Here is a 16,263-nt window from a genome sequence, read left to right on the forward strand (position 1 = left end):
TAACAGACTATGAACATTTCCTCCAGAAACTTGTCCAAACCTTTTATATACCCATATACACTAACCACTGTTACCACATTCTCCTGCAGCGAGTTCCAGAGCTTAACTATTAGTTGAGTGAAAAAATATTTCCTCCTATTTGTTTTAAACATATTTCCATGTAATTTCTTTGAGTGTCCTCTGGTCTTTGTACCCGTTCTACACATCTCACGATTTTATAGATCTCAGTCATATCTCCCCTCAGCTCAGTGGCGTATCTGCATGGGGCCACAGGGGCCTGGGCCCCCGCAGATTTTGCCCTGGACCCCCCTACCGCCGTCAACCCTCCCCCATGCTGCGACGTCAGACTTCGTCCGAAACTGGAAGGGAAGGGATGCAGCTTTTAACAGCACAGCACGAGGAAGAAAACTTAAACAACACCTTGGCTGGGCTGGCGGGGGTTGGGTCCCCTGCCAGCTGAACTAAAAGGCACTGGCAGGCAGGAGGAAGCGGACCTCGGCGGGGATAGTTGATGGGTGTAGAATATAAGATATTCCTATGACAGTATGAGACTTTCCCCTTAAAACATATTAGTTGCACACTCAAGAAGGAATCATCTACTATTTTGTATTGAATTCACGTAAGAACATAAACATTACCAAACTGGAGCAGACCGAAGGTCCATCAAGTCAAGTATCCTGTTTCTAGCAGTGGCCATCCAGGTCGGAAACAGGATACTGTATAGAACTGTTGAGCACACATCTCACATGCATGTGAGTGTTACATTCACCTGCGCTAAGTGCTAGAATTTTATAATCTTAGAAACTAATTCAGTTACTTGTCCGAATTTTGGCACTGAAAAATTGGCACCCAGCTCTATTCTATAAAGGGTGCTCCGGATTGAGCACACTCTGAAAAAATAACATGTAGAGCCAATTCCCACACCCAAATTTGGGCACTAGGACTAGCACCTGCTGAAATTAGGTGTAATTCCTGGCACCCAATTTGGGCATGCGTCTATAGCATAGGCGCCCGGTATTGAAGGCTTGGGGAGGCTAAGCCTCCCCAGCCGCAGCGAGCCGGCTCCTCCCCCTCCCTCAGGATCCGGTCCCGGTCCCTCACGTTACCGACCTGACTCTTCGTCTTCGGAGCTGTCAACGCTAACTCTCCCCCGCTGTGCTAGCGCTGCCGGCGTTCGCACTTTAAAAATGGCCACCGAGACTTCCAGAGGCAGCCTCGCGAGACTTCTGCTGAAGTCTTGGAGGCCGCCCTGTAAGTCTCGGTGGCCATTTTGAAGCGTGAACGCCGGCAGCGCCAGCGCAGCGGGGGAGAGTTAGCACTGACAGCTCAGAAGAGTCAGGTCGGTGACGTGAGTGGACCGGGTCCGGAGGGAGGAATTCGCCGAACAACTCGGGAGGGGGTGGCAGGGGAGAGAAGGGAGTCGCTGGGCATTTGTGGAAGGAGGGGAGAGAAGGGTCGCTGGGTATAATGGGTGCATGCAGGGCAGGGGAGAGGAGGATCATTACTGGACATGGGTGTATGGAGGGCAGGGGAGAGGAGGGTTGCTGTGTATGGGTGTAGGGCAAGGGAGAGGAGGGGAGAGAGAAGAAATGCTGGACATGGATGGAGGGGAGGGAAGAGTGAGGAAGGAGATAAGATAAGGGGAAAGGAAGAGAGGAGAAAAACTGCACATGGATGAAGAAATTAGGCAGAAGCTGAGGACCAGAAATGAAGAAGAAAGGAGGAAAGAAATAAATGGAAAGGAAGCCCTGGAAACGGAGGTAAGAGGACAGATAGCTGCAGAATCAGATACTGGGCCAGCATGATCAGAAAAACAGTCACCAAACAACAAAGGTAGAAAAAAAATCATTTTATTTTCATTATAGTGTTTGGAATATGTCCACTTTGAGAATCAGGTGCTCAACATTAAAAGTTTATATTTATTTACTTATTTATGGCATTTTATCCCACATTAAACATGAATTAGGGTGTTTTGTGGCTCTACATGAGAATTGTGATGATATGATCTCATATTGTTGACAGTCTGCATTTTCCGTATGGGTGGTATATTGGTGTATTAGGTTCTGCCCAGTGTAATATTTATGGTACAGTAAGGTTCTGAGTGTGTTTTTGCACAAAATTGTGCATAGTGTTTTGCAGTTGAGCGATTGTGGTTAGTATATGCTTTGAGCAACCACTTTATTCTTTGACATATGATACATATCTAATATCTATATTTAATAAAAGGTATTAATTGTGACTTTTATTTTTTTCTGTGTGTTATCAGACAGTTATGGATTTAAGCTCCACCCCTGGCTCCACCCCTAACCCCGCCCCCTTTAGCCTCCCCAAACAGTTGAGCCACCGACCGCCTATGGTCTATAGTATTCTATATCACTGTGTACAAATTTCTGGAATGGCTCTGACCCACCCATGCCCCTCGCCTGGCCATGCCACCTTTAGGTTTGCACACTATGGGATTTGGTTGTACACTGTATAGAGCAGCCCACAGAAAGATGGATTGTGCCAATTAGCATCAAATTTAGTTGCATGTGCATCTCAGGATGGTGCCCAAATTTGTGTGTGCAATTTTGTGTGCCCTTTACAGAATCCCCTTGCTACTGGCTGAAACCGAATCCTCAGCTACCATAGTGAGATTGGCACTGGCATAAGCAAGACCAATCTGCAATCGTTCTTACTTATGCCGGAGCTAATCTCAAAATGGCTGTCGAGACTGCTGGGGGAAGTCTAGGCACCCACCATAAGAGCTTAAGGTAGGCCCGAGGAAGGCCTACTGATTGTCAGAGGTGAGGGGCAGCTTGGTGGGGAGATTCATTTTCTTTCGGGGATGGGATGGGGTGACAGGGTAGTCAGTTGGGAGGCTTACAGGAGGGAGGTGGCATATTTGGCTGAAACCCAAACCTGGATTTCGGGTCAATTTTGGTGCTGAATCAGAAACCAAAACTGAAATTCGGTCGGCCTCCACTAAAGTTATAGAATTAGGGGGCACCTGTATAATCAGCAGTGCTGAATATCTGGATAGTGAGTCATCACTTAGCCTCATCTACTTAGTTTAGGCTTGCTATTCAGCTGAATATTTGCACTAATTGGAAAATTTCTTGGCATATCTTGGCTCCACCTTCTTTTTGCCCCTTTTTATTATTGAGCTGATCAGACAGATTTTTAGCTCAATACTATCCATATAATAATTGATCATACAGTGGTGATAGACCGATTTCACCAAAATCGGAAAATGTTTTGTATTATTGAATTTAGCTCACATACTTTGCCTGAATGTAACTCTTGAGCTACTGCAAAAGAATAGCTAGCTCCCTTTCCCCAGAGGGCTTAAAAACTAAATTTGTACATGAGGCAATGGAAGGTTAAGTGACTTGACCATGATCGGAAGAAATCTTCCCTCTAAGCTGTGTGGAAGTCCTCCACCTATATTTCTGTCAGTGGGAGTGCTGTTTCAGTATCACATTTTCAATAGGGAGGGACAAGCAAGAACCTAGCAATTAAAAACGGAGTACTGAAGCACTACCCCCACTGGCAGAATTACAGTTGCAGGACTCCCACACAGCTTTGAGGGAACCTTGATCACAAGGAGCAGCAGTAGGATTTGAATCAGGCTTTCTTGGTTGTCAGCAAAATGGTCTAAACACTAGGCTACTCCTCCACTCCACATTATCTACAAGAAAAGCTGGGAGGAAATGAGCACTTAGATAAAATAATAAAAAATAATCCTTGCAGAGGTGTGTGTATGGGGGGGGGGGGGGGGGTGAGAGTTTGTAAACCTGGAACCAAATTAAGGGATCCTTTTATAAGGAGTGGTAGCGTTTTTAGCATACACTATAGATAAGAACATGCTAAACGTTAGAGACGCCCATATATTTCTATGGGCGTCTCTAGCATTTAGCACACGCTAATCATTAGCACACACAAAAAATGCTAGCACACCTTTGTAAAAGGACCCCCAAGTCACCAACTATGCTCTAGCAAAGACAGCAAATTATTACATTTACATTTGCTAATAGGGAAAAAGAAAGATGTGGAAAACAAAAGTTGTTGGATCCTAAGATTTAAACAGCGATGCAGTTCAAGCATGTTGTTGGCTTTATGTAGGGTTACCATATGTCCGGATTTACCTGGACATGTCCTCTTTTTGAAGACATGTCCGGGCAACCGGGCGAGTTTTGCCAATCTGCCCGTTTGTCTGGATTTCTGGACAAACGGGCAGATTGCTAGCCTCCCCTCCCCTCCCCTTACTTACTACTGCCCTGGTGGTCTAGTGACCTCTTCCGCCTTTGGTGCAGGAAAGAGCCCCCTCTTTCCTGCCCGGAGTGCTGCCCTGCATGCATCCTTCCTGTTCGTGATCTCAGCGCCGATTCAAAATGGCCACCGAGAGTTGAAGTGACCTCGCAAGACTTCAACCCTTGGCGGCCATTTTGAATTGGCGCTGAGATCATGAACAGGAAGGATCCATGCAGGGCAGCGCTCCGGGCAGGAAAGAGGAGGCTCTTTCCTGCCCCGAAGAGATCACTAGACCACCAGGGCAGTAGTAAGGTAAGGGGAGGGGGCGGAGCAAGGGCATCAAAGGGGGTGAGGTGGGGTGTGAAAGGGGGGCGGGGCATTTGTCCTCCTTTTGGGGGGACAAAATATGGTAACCTTAGCTTTATCAAGATCCTGGGGATGGAATAGAGGGGAAAGTGAGGCTGTAGTTTTGTGCTGAAAGTTGGATTTTCTTTGAGGTATTGGGGTGGGTGTTGGGGGAGTGTGGAATAACAACTTATGTACTATACAAGGGATTGATCCCATGTGATTAGTTGGGATGGATCATATCACTTGCATAGGTTGTGCATGCATTTTAGTTAGAGGAATGTGATAATAATTACAATCATTATGGAAGCTGAATTATCTGTACCTTACATTGTACTGTAATTACTATTTATTTGAAAATGTTCTATTCCACACAATCTGAAATTCTTGGCAGATCACAAAATAACAACAACAACAAAAATTTTTTTTTCAAAACAAAACAATCAATGTATTAAAAGAACGAGAAATGCAAGATCCAGGTACTTCAGGCAGTTTTATTGTCAAACAGGATGATGGCAATTTTTCCTTGTAAAGGAATCCCTGATGCTTTAGAAATGATGCTTGTTTTAACATTTTTTTTTTGGAACTGCAGTATGGCATTTTAAAATAAAGGAAATAATTACAACAATAAATTAAGAAAACATACAGAAGAAAACAAAAACCACCCAGACTAAGAAACAGAAAGGACAGTAGTAAAGCTCCCCCAGGTGCTTCACGATACGATCTCCTCAGAGGAGCCTTCTTTTGATCTTATATTTGTATGTAAAGAAAAATTTTCATTAACCACCTTATTTTTTTTCAAATGATATCTAAAAACGTTCAAATATCAGCAGATGAAAATATATGACTTCCAGAAGATTTTCTTTAACAACTCACAATTTGATTGAGCAAAGAGCATAGTAGCAGCAGGAATGGGAGTAAGTACAAATTATATGTCTGTAAGATCCATTTTTTTTGTTAACCAAAGCAGTAGTACTCATCCGAATTATTTTTGCTATGCTTTTGAAAGGATTGACTACCTATGGAATCTCCAATATGATGGGTATCATCAAACTGGTCCAATTCAGAAGGGGTGCAATGACCAGGAACATCATCGGCCAAAGTATCCAGGTAACTCCCCACTGATATTCCATCCATCCCATCGCTGCAATCTTGTAAACTGTTATAGCTCCCATGTAGTGATGTTTCTTGGCTCTCCAATAAACTGCACAGACTGCCACATAAACTGCTATCCCTGCTAGTAATTATACTCTTCTCTTCAATCATCCACTTGATGGACTCAATGCTTTCATTGATGATGAGTAGCTGGCGCATCAGTTTGACATCAGTGGCTCTCAGATGAACCTGTGTGCAAGACAAACACGATTCAATGATGTTTGACCCCAATTATTATATACCAGTAAACAATGACTACAAAAAGGATTTAAAAAAAAGTTGACTAGTCAAATAAAACAGTTTCAAATCCTGTACAGAAAAATCACCATTTATTTCTGGGCAAATTAATTCACTACAGGTACCATGAGATTGCTGACATTCCATCCATCATGATTTATACTTTCGATGCCACTATTCCAAAAAGAGCAATTTCTATCGTAAGTCCCTTTTCCTGAACATTTTAACATATCATGCCATGCCAATACAAAAAAAGTCAATGAGTGCTAAGTTAAATCTCACACCTTGATTAATGGATTGAACAGTATTTCTTCCCTGAGCAAAATATTGCTTTGCCCCATTGTAGATGACACAGATCATTTTCTTTGATTATCATTGCCTCAGAACCCTACATTTAGCTTTGAAACTGTTTATCCACATAGCCCTTGATAACTTTGGTGATACTTCATCCATATACCATGGATGACAATTCTGATTTCATTTCATTTTTTTCTCTCTTTTGAATTTTGCACATCTGGTGATAATTTAGGGGCCCTTTTACTAAGGGGGTGTTTTACTAAAGATGAGCTCGAGTTATCTGTAGCAGGGTCCATAGGAATAAAATATACTTATATATACTGTTATTTATCAACATTTGCTTATTTCTGATCTGATGAAGAAGGGTTACCTTTGAAAGCTAATCAAAAAAATGTATTGTTAGTCCAATAAAAAAGGTTATCATCTTATTTTCTCTTCTATGTTTTATTTTATTTTATTTCTATTGATTAACTCATCTTAACAAATTGCACTGGCTTCCCATAGCAGAAAGACTCAGATTCAAAGCTGCTTGTTTAGTTTTTCAAATCTTTCAGAGCTTCACCTCTGAACTGCCAACTAATACCACTTCGCTACATTTGTTCCAGTCTAACAGACTAACAGAACAACTGTTGTTAGTGCCACCGTTTCAAAAGACAATTTAAAATCAGAAGATTTTCAGCTCTCTATTCCCTACTTGGAGTTAAAATATGGAACTCTCTACCTATTGCCATCAGAACAGAAAACAGCTACCTTAGATTCAGGAAGAGCTAAAAACCTCTTTCCAAAGAGTGCTTCATAAACAACCCATTTACTTTTACCTCCTAATATCATCCATTATCCTTTCCTATAATGTTTTTGGTCTCATGCATTACATACTCCTGCCAGAATTCTGCGTGGCTACGGAGTGCAGAATTTGTCCAGAATTCCCCAGTTGTACAGAATTCAACCTTTTCCCGCAGAATCTGTGGGCCACAGTAAAGGATGGACCCCCCCCCCCCATCACTCAGCTGACTCCTCGCCCGACTCTCCGCCCGTTGCCTCCCGGCCTACCTGTGCATTTCCTGGTGGTCTAGTGGCCTCTTCAGAGGGATGGGGGTAGGAAAGAACCCCACTCTTTCTTGCCCCACTGCTGCCACTATCTTGCTGGTGCTATGCTTTTTCAAAATGGCCACTGACACTTCAACTGGTAGTCTCATGAGACTACCGCTTGAAGTGTCAGCGGCCATTTTGGAAAAGCATGGCACCAGCAAGACAGCGGCGGCAGCAGGGCAGGAAAGACTGGGGTTCTTTCCTGCCCTCAAAGAGGCCACTAGACCACCAGTGAATGCACAGGTAGGCCGTGCAGTAGTGGGTGGAGAGTCGGACGAGTTGGCAGGGAGTCAGCTGAGCTGCGAAGATAGAGTGGCTGTCAAAAAAAAGGGAGGATGCTGTGGGTGGGTGGGTGGGTGGGAGGGAGGGAGAAGGCTGCAAAAAAATTGAAAACTTTGTGTGCAGAACTTTGCAGAATTTGGAAACTTTGTGCACAGGATTTTAAATTTCTTGGTGCAGAATTCCAGCAGGAGCATTACACCAATGGTCTCTAATTGTTCTTGTACCTCACACTAACATTATCAGCTTTTGTCACACCTAGAATGTAAACCGCACTGAACTCTGGAAAGGGAATATCATCGGTACACAAGAATTGATTTGATTTGAGTTATATAGAGGCTCATTTTCAAAGCACTTAGCCTCCCAAAGTTCCATAGAAACCTATGGAACTTAGCCTCCCAAAGTGCTTTGAAAATATGCCTCATAGTATTATAGGCTTTCACTGTGCCACCTTTATTTAGGCGCCCACTTTAGAACTGCCTCCTAAATTCTGGATGACTTTAAAAAATGATCATTTGATTAAAATAGCCATTTTGAAATAGATGCTAACTTGTTAAAAAAATAGTGCATGTATTATCTCAAGTAGCGCTAATGACTTTCCATTTCCAGACACTAAAAATTTACTGATTAAGGAGCTAAAATTACAACGCTTCCAATAAATGCACGCATCACTTTCAAATTATGTGTATTCACCTATCAAATAATATATTGTATTTCTCCATCTTATAAGCAGAACCTTATTGAGTTGCCAATGCACAACGCATTGAAATCTTCCAGAGATGTCCTTGTTCTCCACTTCTCAAATTGCAACAAAACTCAATATGAAACAATTCATAATGCTGGATTCTCCTATCAATGTACTAAGAGATGGAACTCCCTTCCGAAGTGATTATGCTAGTGATTCCCAATCCTGGTCCTGGAGGCACCCCAGCCAGTCAGGTTTTCAGGATACCCACAATGAATATTAATGAAAGAGATCTGCATGCACTGCCTCCACTGCATAGAAATCTCTCTCATACAAATAAGCCTCCAGGACCAGGTTTGGGAACCACTGGATTATGTCATACAACTTTCTATTTCATATTTCACAAATTGTTAAAAATGTACTTATTAAGATGATCTCTCATTGATGAAAGCAACTAATTCACCATTCAGTCTCTAAGATGTGCTATTCCTGTTGATTTTTGTATTCTATTATTGTATTACATTGTATTGATATAAGTTTCTGTCTTTATAACTAACATAACTTGGATTTGTTATCAAATGTTCTACTTTTGTGAGCCACATTGAACCTGACCTTGTTTGGGATAATTGTGGAATACAAAGGTCATAAATAAATACATCATTTAAGGTGGTATAAATTTCAGAGAAGTAAGCACAGTATGCCCAGATGGGAAAGCAAATTAATTGGCTAATGAGCTAATTAGCATCAATAATTGGGTGCTTACAACCAATTATTGACATTAATTGGAAGGCATTAAAATTTGTGCGTGCTTATGGCTGCACGCTACTCTATAAAGCACGGCGCTTGTAATAATGGGTAACTCACAAGCGGGTGTGGTCATGGGCATGTCAGCAGTGTTCTATAAAGGGTGCACATCCTTTATAAAATCTCACTTAGCACCAATTTTTGAACTATGTGACTTAGAATTTAGGTGCACTGTGTTATAGAAAACACTTACCCCCCTCTTTATTAAACTGCGTTAGCAGCTGTAGTGCATTAATGCTGACACAGTCCATTCACTTTGAATGAGCTGTGTTGGCATTGCCGCGCAGCTTAGTAAACGGGGGGGGGGGGGGGGGGGCTAGTGAGTTGTGCCCGTAAATCTCAATTAATGCCAATTACTGTTGATAATTGCTTGTTAACATCGCTGAATATCTAGTTAACCAATTAAGTTATGTGCACTATTATAGAATACGCTTCGATTTCTGTGCGGAAATTCAGGTGCCATATACAGAATATTGGGGTAAGTGCTATTCTATAAAATGCACTTATAGAAATCTAATGTAAATGCCAGTGCTAAGGCAGTATTCAATAATAACACTCTTCAGATATGCACCATGACAGGCGCCAATCATTATGGAATGGAGCGCAGCTAGATGTCAACTGCAATAATTGGTTGTTAGTACCCAATTATTGCTAGTTAAGGGCTCATTAATTAAGTTGTGCATGCAACTTTGGGCACCATATATAGAATCTGTAGGTAAATGTTGTATCTCTACAGGTGTCTAAAGATCTGATGGAAAAAAGGGACTACAAGAAGATTCTGTTGTAAGGAGCGAAGTGTACATGAATTTGAGTACAGGATTAATTGGCAGGAAAGAAATTTTGGTTGACTTGAATAACAGACTTTAGGAAACAAAGTCAAAATTTGATAGTTAATGCAAGAGTCAACTGATAGCCACTGTTCTCTTTTCAGAAGCAGGGTGATGTGGTTGAATTTCTGGCCACCAGTCACAAGCTTTATTGTGATGTTTTGTATAAGTTGAATACGTTTGTTTCTTTTTGGTGTAAACTTTTGAACATAGCATTGCAATAATCAGAGATAACCAAAGCATGTACCAGGATACACAAGGCCTTGGGTTCTAGCAAACTACAGATAGAACAAATTTGTTGCATCCTTTAGAAACACTTCTTAATAACTGAGAAAACATGCTGGCAAAAATTCAAGACTGAATCTAGAATTACACCAAGAATTTTAATAGAGTAAGAACAGTGATAGACTTAGGAGGTTCAGTTTTTTGGATTCTTAATAAATAACACAGCTTTGGTCTTAAGATTTAAATGTAGCTGGTTGGTTTGTAGCCATTTAGCAACAGACGATAGTACCCGCAAGGCCTGCAAACCCCACAGAATTTTTAAAGATATCCCCTAAAAAGTAAAAGCAATTTATCCCACTCTTAACAGATGCATTTATGGATAATAAAAGTTTATTACCCTTTAGTACATCTACTGTAGAATCTGTAGCCTAGTCCTGACTTCCCTTCCCACCTACAATGCTAACAAAGGAATAATATTCAAGGCATTATACCCATTCTCAGGAATGTTCTCAAACGCTTGTTAGTAATAGGGATTCATTATGTTTCTATATTTAAATGAGAGGAAAAGAGATCCGTTTCACCTTAGTCTGTTGATGTAAGTGTCTTGCTTACAAAGCGTAAACAACATTTCTGAAGACATAACAAAAAGTGCACCTGAACTGGCATCATGTCAGACAGGAAATATAACAATCCCTGTAATCTGCACTTACAATGCCAGACCTTTTAGACATTCACAAATCCATCGCATTTTACGGATTTGCTGTGGGTTGTTGTGGCAACCTTCTATTGGGTCCATTCAAGTCCACACACTGCTAGAAGTCTACAAATCTGGCACTGTTTATCATGCTTTTTATCCAACATGCAACGTTAAATATCAGAAGAGTGCGGATAGTCACTGCATCTAAGGCTACTAACACTGGTATCTCAATTGTCTGGCCACTTTCAAAAAGGACAAGGAAGATGGAATGAAGTTAATTTTATTAGAAGTCATTCCAGTTGAGTATGCACAAGTACAAAATGATAAAGATACAACCATTACAGGGGGTCTTTTACTAAGGAGCATTATCGTCTTTAGCGCTTGTTAAAAATAGGTGCATGCTAAATGCTAGAGATTCCTATGGGCGTCTCTAGCGTTTAGCGTGTACTAAAAATGCTAGTGTGCCTTAGTAAAAGAGCCCCACGGTCTTTGATGGAGTATATATGAATGCAGGACATTTGAGAGTAAGGAAATTTTCAAATGGGGAGGGTAAATCAATTTGCAGTTCTAAGAGCTGGATGGAGCCTTTTAAACTCAAGGAAAACTTAAGAAATGCTACCTCTTACAGTTAACAGGGGGGGGGGGGGGGGCTGTCCACATCCTGGTACTCGACAGGCAGGACATTCCAAAGGACCAGATAAATCCCAGTGATAGTTATTAAAATAAAGCTGTAGTCCATGTGGTTGTCTACATAACAAGACTCCATGTTTCACAATACAATTGGGCAAAGGGAATTTTTTTTTTTCTGGGGGGAAGGGTGGAGGATCTAGTGAAGGAAAGAAAAAGGAGTCCCATGGGTGTGGCTGGATAGGGTGGTCAAAATATGCATATCAAATTCCAACCTGGTAGTTCCTTATTGTAAACATAGAAGAATGATGACAGATAAACATTTGGCCTATCTAGTCTGCTGATCCACAACCCCTTCTTTACCCTCAGGATATCCTTTATGCTTGTCCCATGCTTACTCAGATACAGTCTTCTCTCCATCACCTTCACTGGAAAGTTCTTACATGCATCCACCACCCTTCCCATAAAGAAATATTTCCTACTCCAGTCTATCCTCTTTCATGCTCATCTTATGACCCTTTGTTCTAGAATCTCTCTCTCTCTTTTTTTTTTTTTTTAAACTAAAAGAGGCCTGCTTCTTGTGTATGTATACCTTGGAGGCATTTAAATGCCTCACCCTACGTTTCCTCCAAAATCTACCTGTTTAGATCTTTAAGTCTCCTACTTTATGATTTATGAAAAAGGTCATTCATTATTTAATAGCCATCCTCTGGGGCTAATGCAGAAAGCTACCAGAAGCCGAACAGCTCATTTAACATGGTATGTATGTTACCAGCCAAACAATGCAGAAAAGGGCTCAGCATAGGCATTAACTCTCATGGTTCACATGGGTGCATTAACATAATTGGCAATGAAGTCATACATATACATTTAGAGAGAGAGTGAGAGAGGGAGAAAGATAGACAGACAGATATATTGAAGGCAATTTCCAAAACTGCAGGTGAAAGTACATTAAGAAGATTCTTTGGGTTTGGATGGTTGTTGTAAGTTATTATTTTCCTTCAACTGCAGCTGTCCTTTGCTTCTCCTCCCTAATGTTGCTACCTTAGACTCCCATTTAGTCTGCCTGGTGGTTAAGCCTGTTCTGTTGAGATCTCATCTACAAATGGAACTGCAGTACTGTAGAGAAGAGTAGCAAGTGTGAAATTCTACTGTATATGCTGCATATTGGAAATGTAACATTAGAAATTAGAACCAAGACTGAAACTGCTGCTCCACTGACACAGCTAACAGCACTGCTGACAGTAAACTTTTTCTTACTTTTTTTCAGCTTTTATGAAAGAGTGCCCTCAGCAAAAAACAAACACTTTTTTAGGCAATACATTTCTTTGCCAAGTGGTATAGCACTTCATTCATTGGTCTACTCTTTGTGGTAATGTGTGCTATAGCCAGTCTAAATAGTGCTACAACGTAAGTATTCAAATAAATCAAAACATGAACTTATCTTTAAACGCTCTCAACAACGTGCATAATGTTGCTCACTGGTCACTTCACTCTCCTCAGTCACTGTCTCTGAACGATTAACTGGCTTCCCCTGGAAACGCCCGACTCCGCGGGTTTCAAACAATCTTTCATAAGGGACTTGGGTTAGAGCCAGACAGAAAAATCAACGTGGGGGTCCTGTTTTTTCCAGACAAATACTTCAAACTGAGGGGCTCTTTTATTAAAGTTTAGCGGATACTAATTCCGTTAGCACATGCTAAATAATAAGAAGCCTATTCTATACCTATGGGCTTCTTAGCATTTACCCCCGGATTCTATAAAGTTATTATTTTCCTTCAACTGCAGCTGTCCTTTGCTTCTCCTCCCTAATGTTGCTACCTTAGACTCCCATTTAGTCACCCAGTTTTAAAGGTGCTCTGGGTAGATGTGTGCACAAATTAGTTAATGAGTGATTAACAATCAATTATTGGCATTAACTGGCACTAATTTGGATTTACGTTTGCATCTGCTTACATGATACTCTATAACGCTGCGTGCCCAAAGTGTCTCAAAAGGGGGCATGGTCATCAGAGGATGGGAGGATGGGGGTGGGTCGGAGGTATGTCCCCATGCATACCTCCGACCCACCCCCATCCTCCCACCCTGTCAGACTGTCATAGTAATGCTTGAATGTTTTCACTTATATACAGTCAGCTAGCACATTTGCTTATTTCCGATCTGACGAAGAAGGGCAACCTTTGAAAGCTAATCAAGAAATGTATTAAGTTATGTCCAATAAAAAAGGTATCATCTTATTTTCTTTTCCATGTTTTATTTTGTTTGATTTCTATTGATATACTACGCAGAAATTTAGGTGTACTTTAGAGAATATGCCTAGGCGTATTCTTTTTTTCCATGCAGAATTTTCAGGTGCCATATATAGAATCTAGCCCTCTCTATATAATTTTTTGTGGTATCTCTGGCTGTGTCAAATCCCCTCCCTTTACAATGCATGAATTCTGGCTGTTCAGAGACCCTGAACAGCAAAAATTTATGTGTGATATGTGGGTGGGAGGAGGGATTGTGAAATTTTAAATAAAAGCATATGAACTCAGTACCTGCTGGTTACATAAGTGCTTTTCATTATTGTCCCAGAAGTTTCTAACTTGCAGACGACATCTATAAGGCTCAGTTATTTCTGTAAGAAAATTGCATTTTTCTCAATTGCTGACAGCACTGAAATTTCTACCTTAGAAAAAAAAAATCGGTAAAATAAAAAAAATTGAAAATGTTGCTGTTTCAAGGAGGTGTAAAAAATAGTACTTTGGCTTTTAGGCATAATTTAATACCATAACTTCCTATGAACCCCTTGCTAAATTATTTTATGAAAACAAAAAGCGTCTCAATGGGTGACATGCCAGTGGCAATGAGTCTCTTGATATGACATCAATAACTCATCCCAGCAAGGAAAAACCATAGGAATTCCCAGTCTTTGGCAGAACGTTGACTTCAATATCATGTGCTATAGAGTAGACAGTAATTGTACTTTTTAAAAAGTAAAACAAAAAACATTTGCGTATTCACAGCACTATTTTGAGTAAGCAGTGTAAACATATATTTAAGGTGCCTTGCCTCCTGGAAAATTAAAGAGGGGGGGGGGGGGGGGGGCGGTTGCACCATGGCATGTTTATTCTTCAGAATATAATTATAGCCAAACAATATATAATACAGCAGTGGATAAATGAGCCAGATTACTGTCATATCCAGAAAGGAATACAATGTTATACTATATTTGCTTAAACAGTATGTATTTTATCTTTTTTCTTAGTACACTGTTTCTTTTGGCCTGGCAGTGTGCTCCTGTTCCTTTGGGCTTCCAGTTCACGGATTTGATATACTGCCTTTCTATGGTACAACCAAAGCCATTCAATCGGGATTTGCCTCTTGTAGGCTATGGAATGGAGTGGCCTAAAAGCACATTGCTTCTTAACCCTCATCTGAAGGCACACCTTTCAGGATTAGCAAAATAAATATGCACGAGACATGTTTGCATTTGAGGCCCTTTACAGAATACTAACTTAGAGCACATTTTCCTGCGGATTCTATATATTTATTTATTTACTTATTTGTAACATTTATACCCTGCACTTTCCCACTCACTGGCAGGTTCAACTAAAGTTATGCATGCAATTTCAGCCATGCGGCTAAACTGTGGGTGTAACTTAATTGCTTAAAGAGCCAATTGGTGCTGATAATTGGCCACTAAAAGCAATTATTGGCACTAAATTAGAATTTGCATGTACTGCTCGCTAAACACATTCTATAAAGTTGTCCACGTAAATTCTATTGTGTGGATCTCAAAAGGCGGTGTGGCCATGGGAGGAGCATGGGGTCATGGGCATTCCTAAAATTAATGTGCAGAGAATACACCTGATCTGTGCCAAAGTTAGGCACGAGTTATTTAGCCTAGGTTTCAGACACAGGAACTGGCGTATTCTATAAACCACGCCTAACTTTACATGAAGTTTATAGAATAGCACTAAGCACATTTTTTTTGTCTTTGATTTTTATTGGTGCCATATATAGAATTTGGTCTTTTGTGCCTAACCTGGGAATGAGCGTTAACACCTGCCAAAGGCTGATGTAAATTCTACTGCCCAACTAATGGCACTTAGGCGAGCAAATGCAGGTTTAACATTGAGCCCCTGACCTGCCAATGCCCCTCCCATGGCCATGCTCCCTTTGAATTTGAGACCTATGAAATTAAGGCACGCATGTTACAGAATACAGCATAGGGTGGATCCACACAACTCCTAATTGATGCCAATTAAGTACTTGTTAACACTTAATTGACTAAGTTTACGCACGCATCTGGGGGTTACTGGATCCCCAATATATGCAAATCTATTACACACATACATTCATTGTGGTAATTCTGAAAACGGCTAGCTAAGTGAGCCTCCAGGTGATGCCTGAGGTGCACTAAGCTAGTGATTAGTGCACTAGGCTGAGGAGTAATGAAGCCAGGGTTGCAATCCTGTTTATGCTCCTTGAGATCTTGGGCAAGTCACTTCACCTTCCACATCTTTATGTACAAACTTAGGCTGTAAGGCCACTTGGGGAGGGAAAGTACTTGAACATCTGACTAGAACTCATCTGATCTTGGATTTGGAAAACACAAGTTGTTGAATCTAAAATCCAAATGGCAGCATGAGCCTTTCTTAAAAACTACACAAAGCTTTTTCCTTATTTTTATATCCCCATTTTCCACAAATCTAGTCCTAACATTGCAATGCTAGCCTTTAGCCGGATGGCTGCAGATCAATATTCCCTCTAGAACA

General features: G+C 40.9%; 1 protein-coding gene across 1 annotated transcript in view; it reads right to left on the reverse strand.

Moving 5' to 3' along the window:
• Nucleotides 1–5,052: 5,052 nt before the first annotated feature.
• Nucleotides 5,053–16,263, reverse strand: part of LURAP1L (leucine rich adaptor protein 1 like) — a 53,137-nt gene continuing 41,926 nt past the window's right edge. Inside the window, exon 2 of the mRNA XM_030192441.1 lies at nucleotides 5,053–5,922. Coding sequence (XP_030048301.1) covers nucleotides 5,536–5,922 — 387 coding nt within the window. The 3' untranslated portion in view covers nucleotides 5,053–5,535. The remainder of the gene's footprint in view (nucleotides 5,923–16,263) is intronic.

This window comes from Microcaecilia unicolor, chromosome 2 (assembly GCF_901765095.1).
Source record: "Microcaecilia unicolor chromosome 2, aMicUni1.1, whole genome shotgun sequence".
Classification (NCBI taxonomy): domain Eukaryota; kingdom Metazoa; phylum Chordata; class Amphibia; order Gymnophiona; family Siphonopidae; genus Microcaecilia; species Microcaecilia unicolor.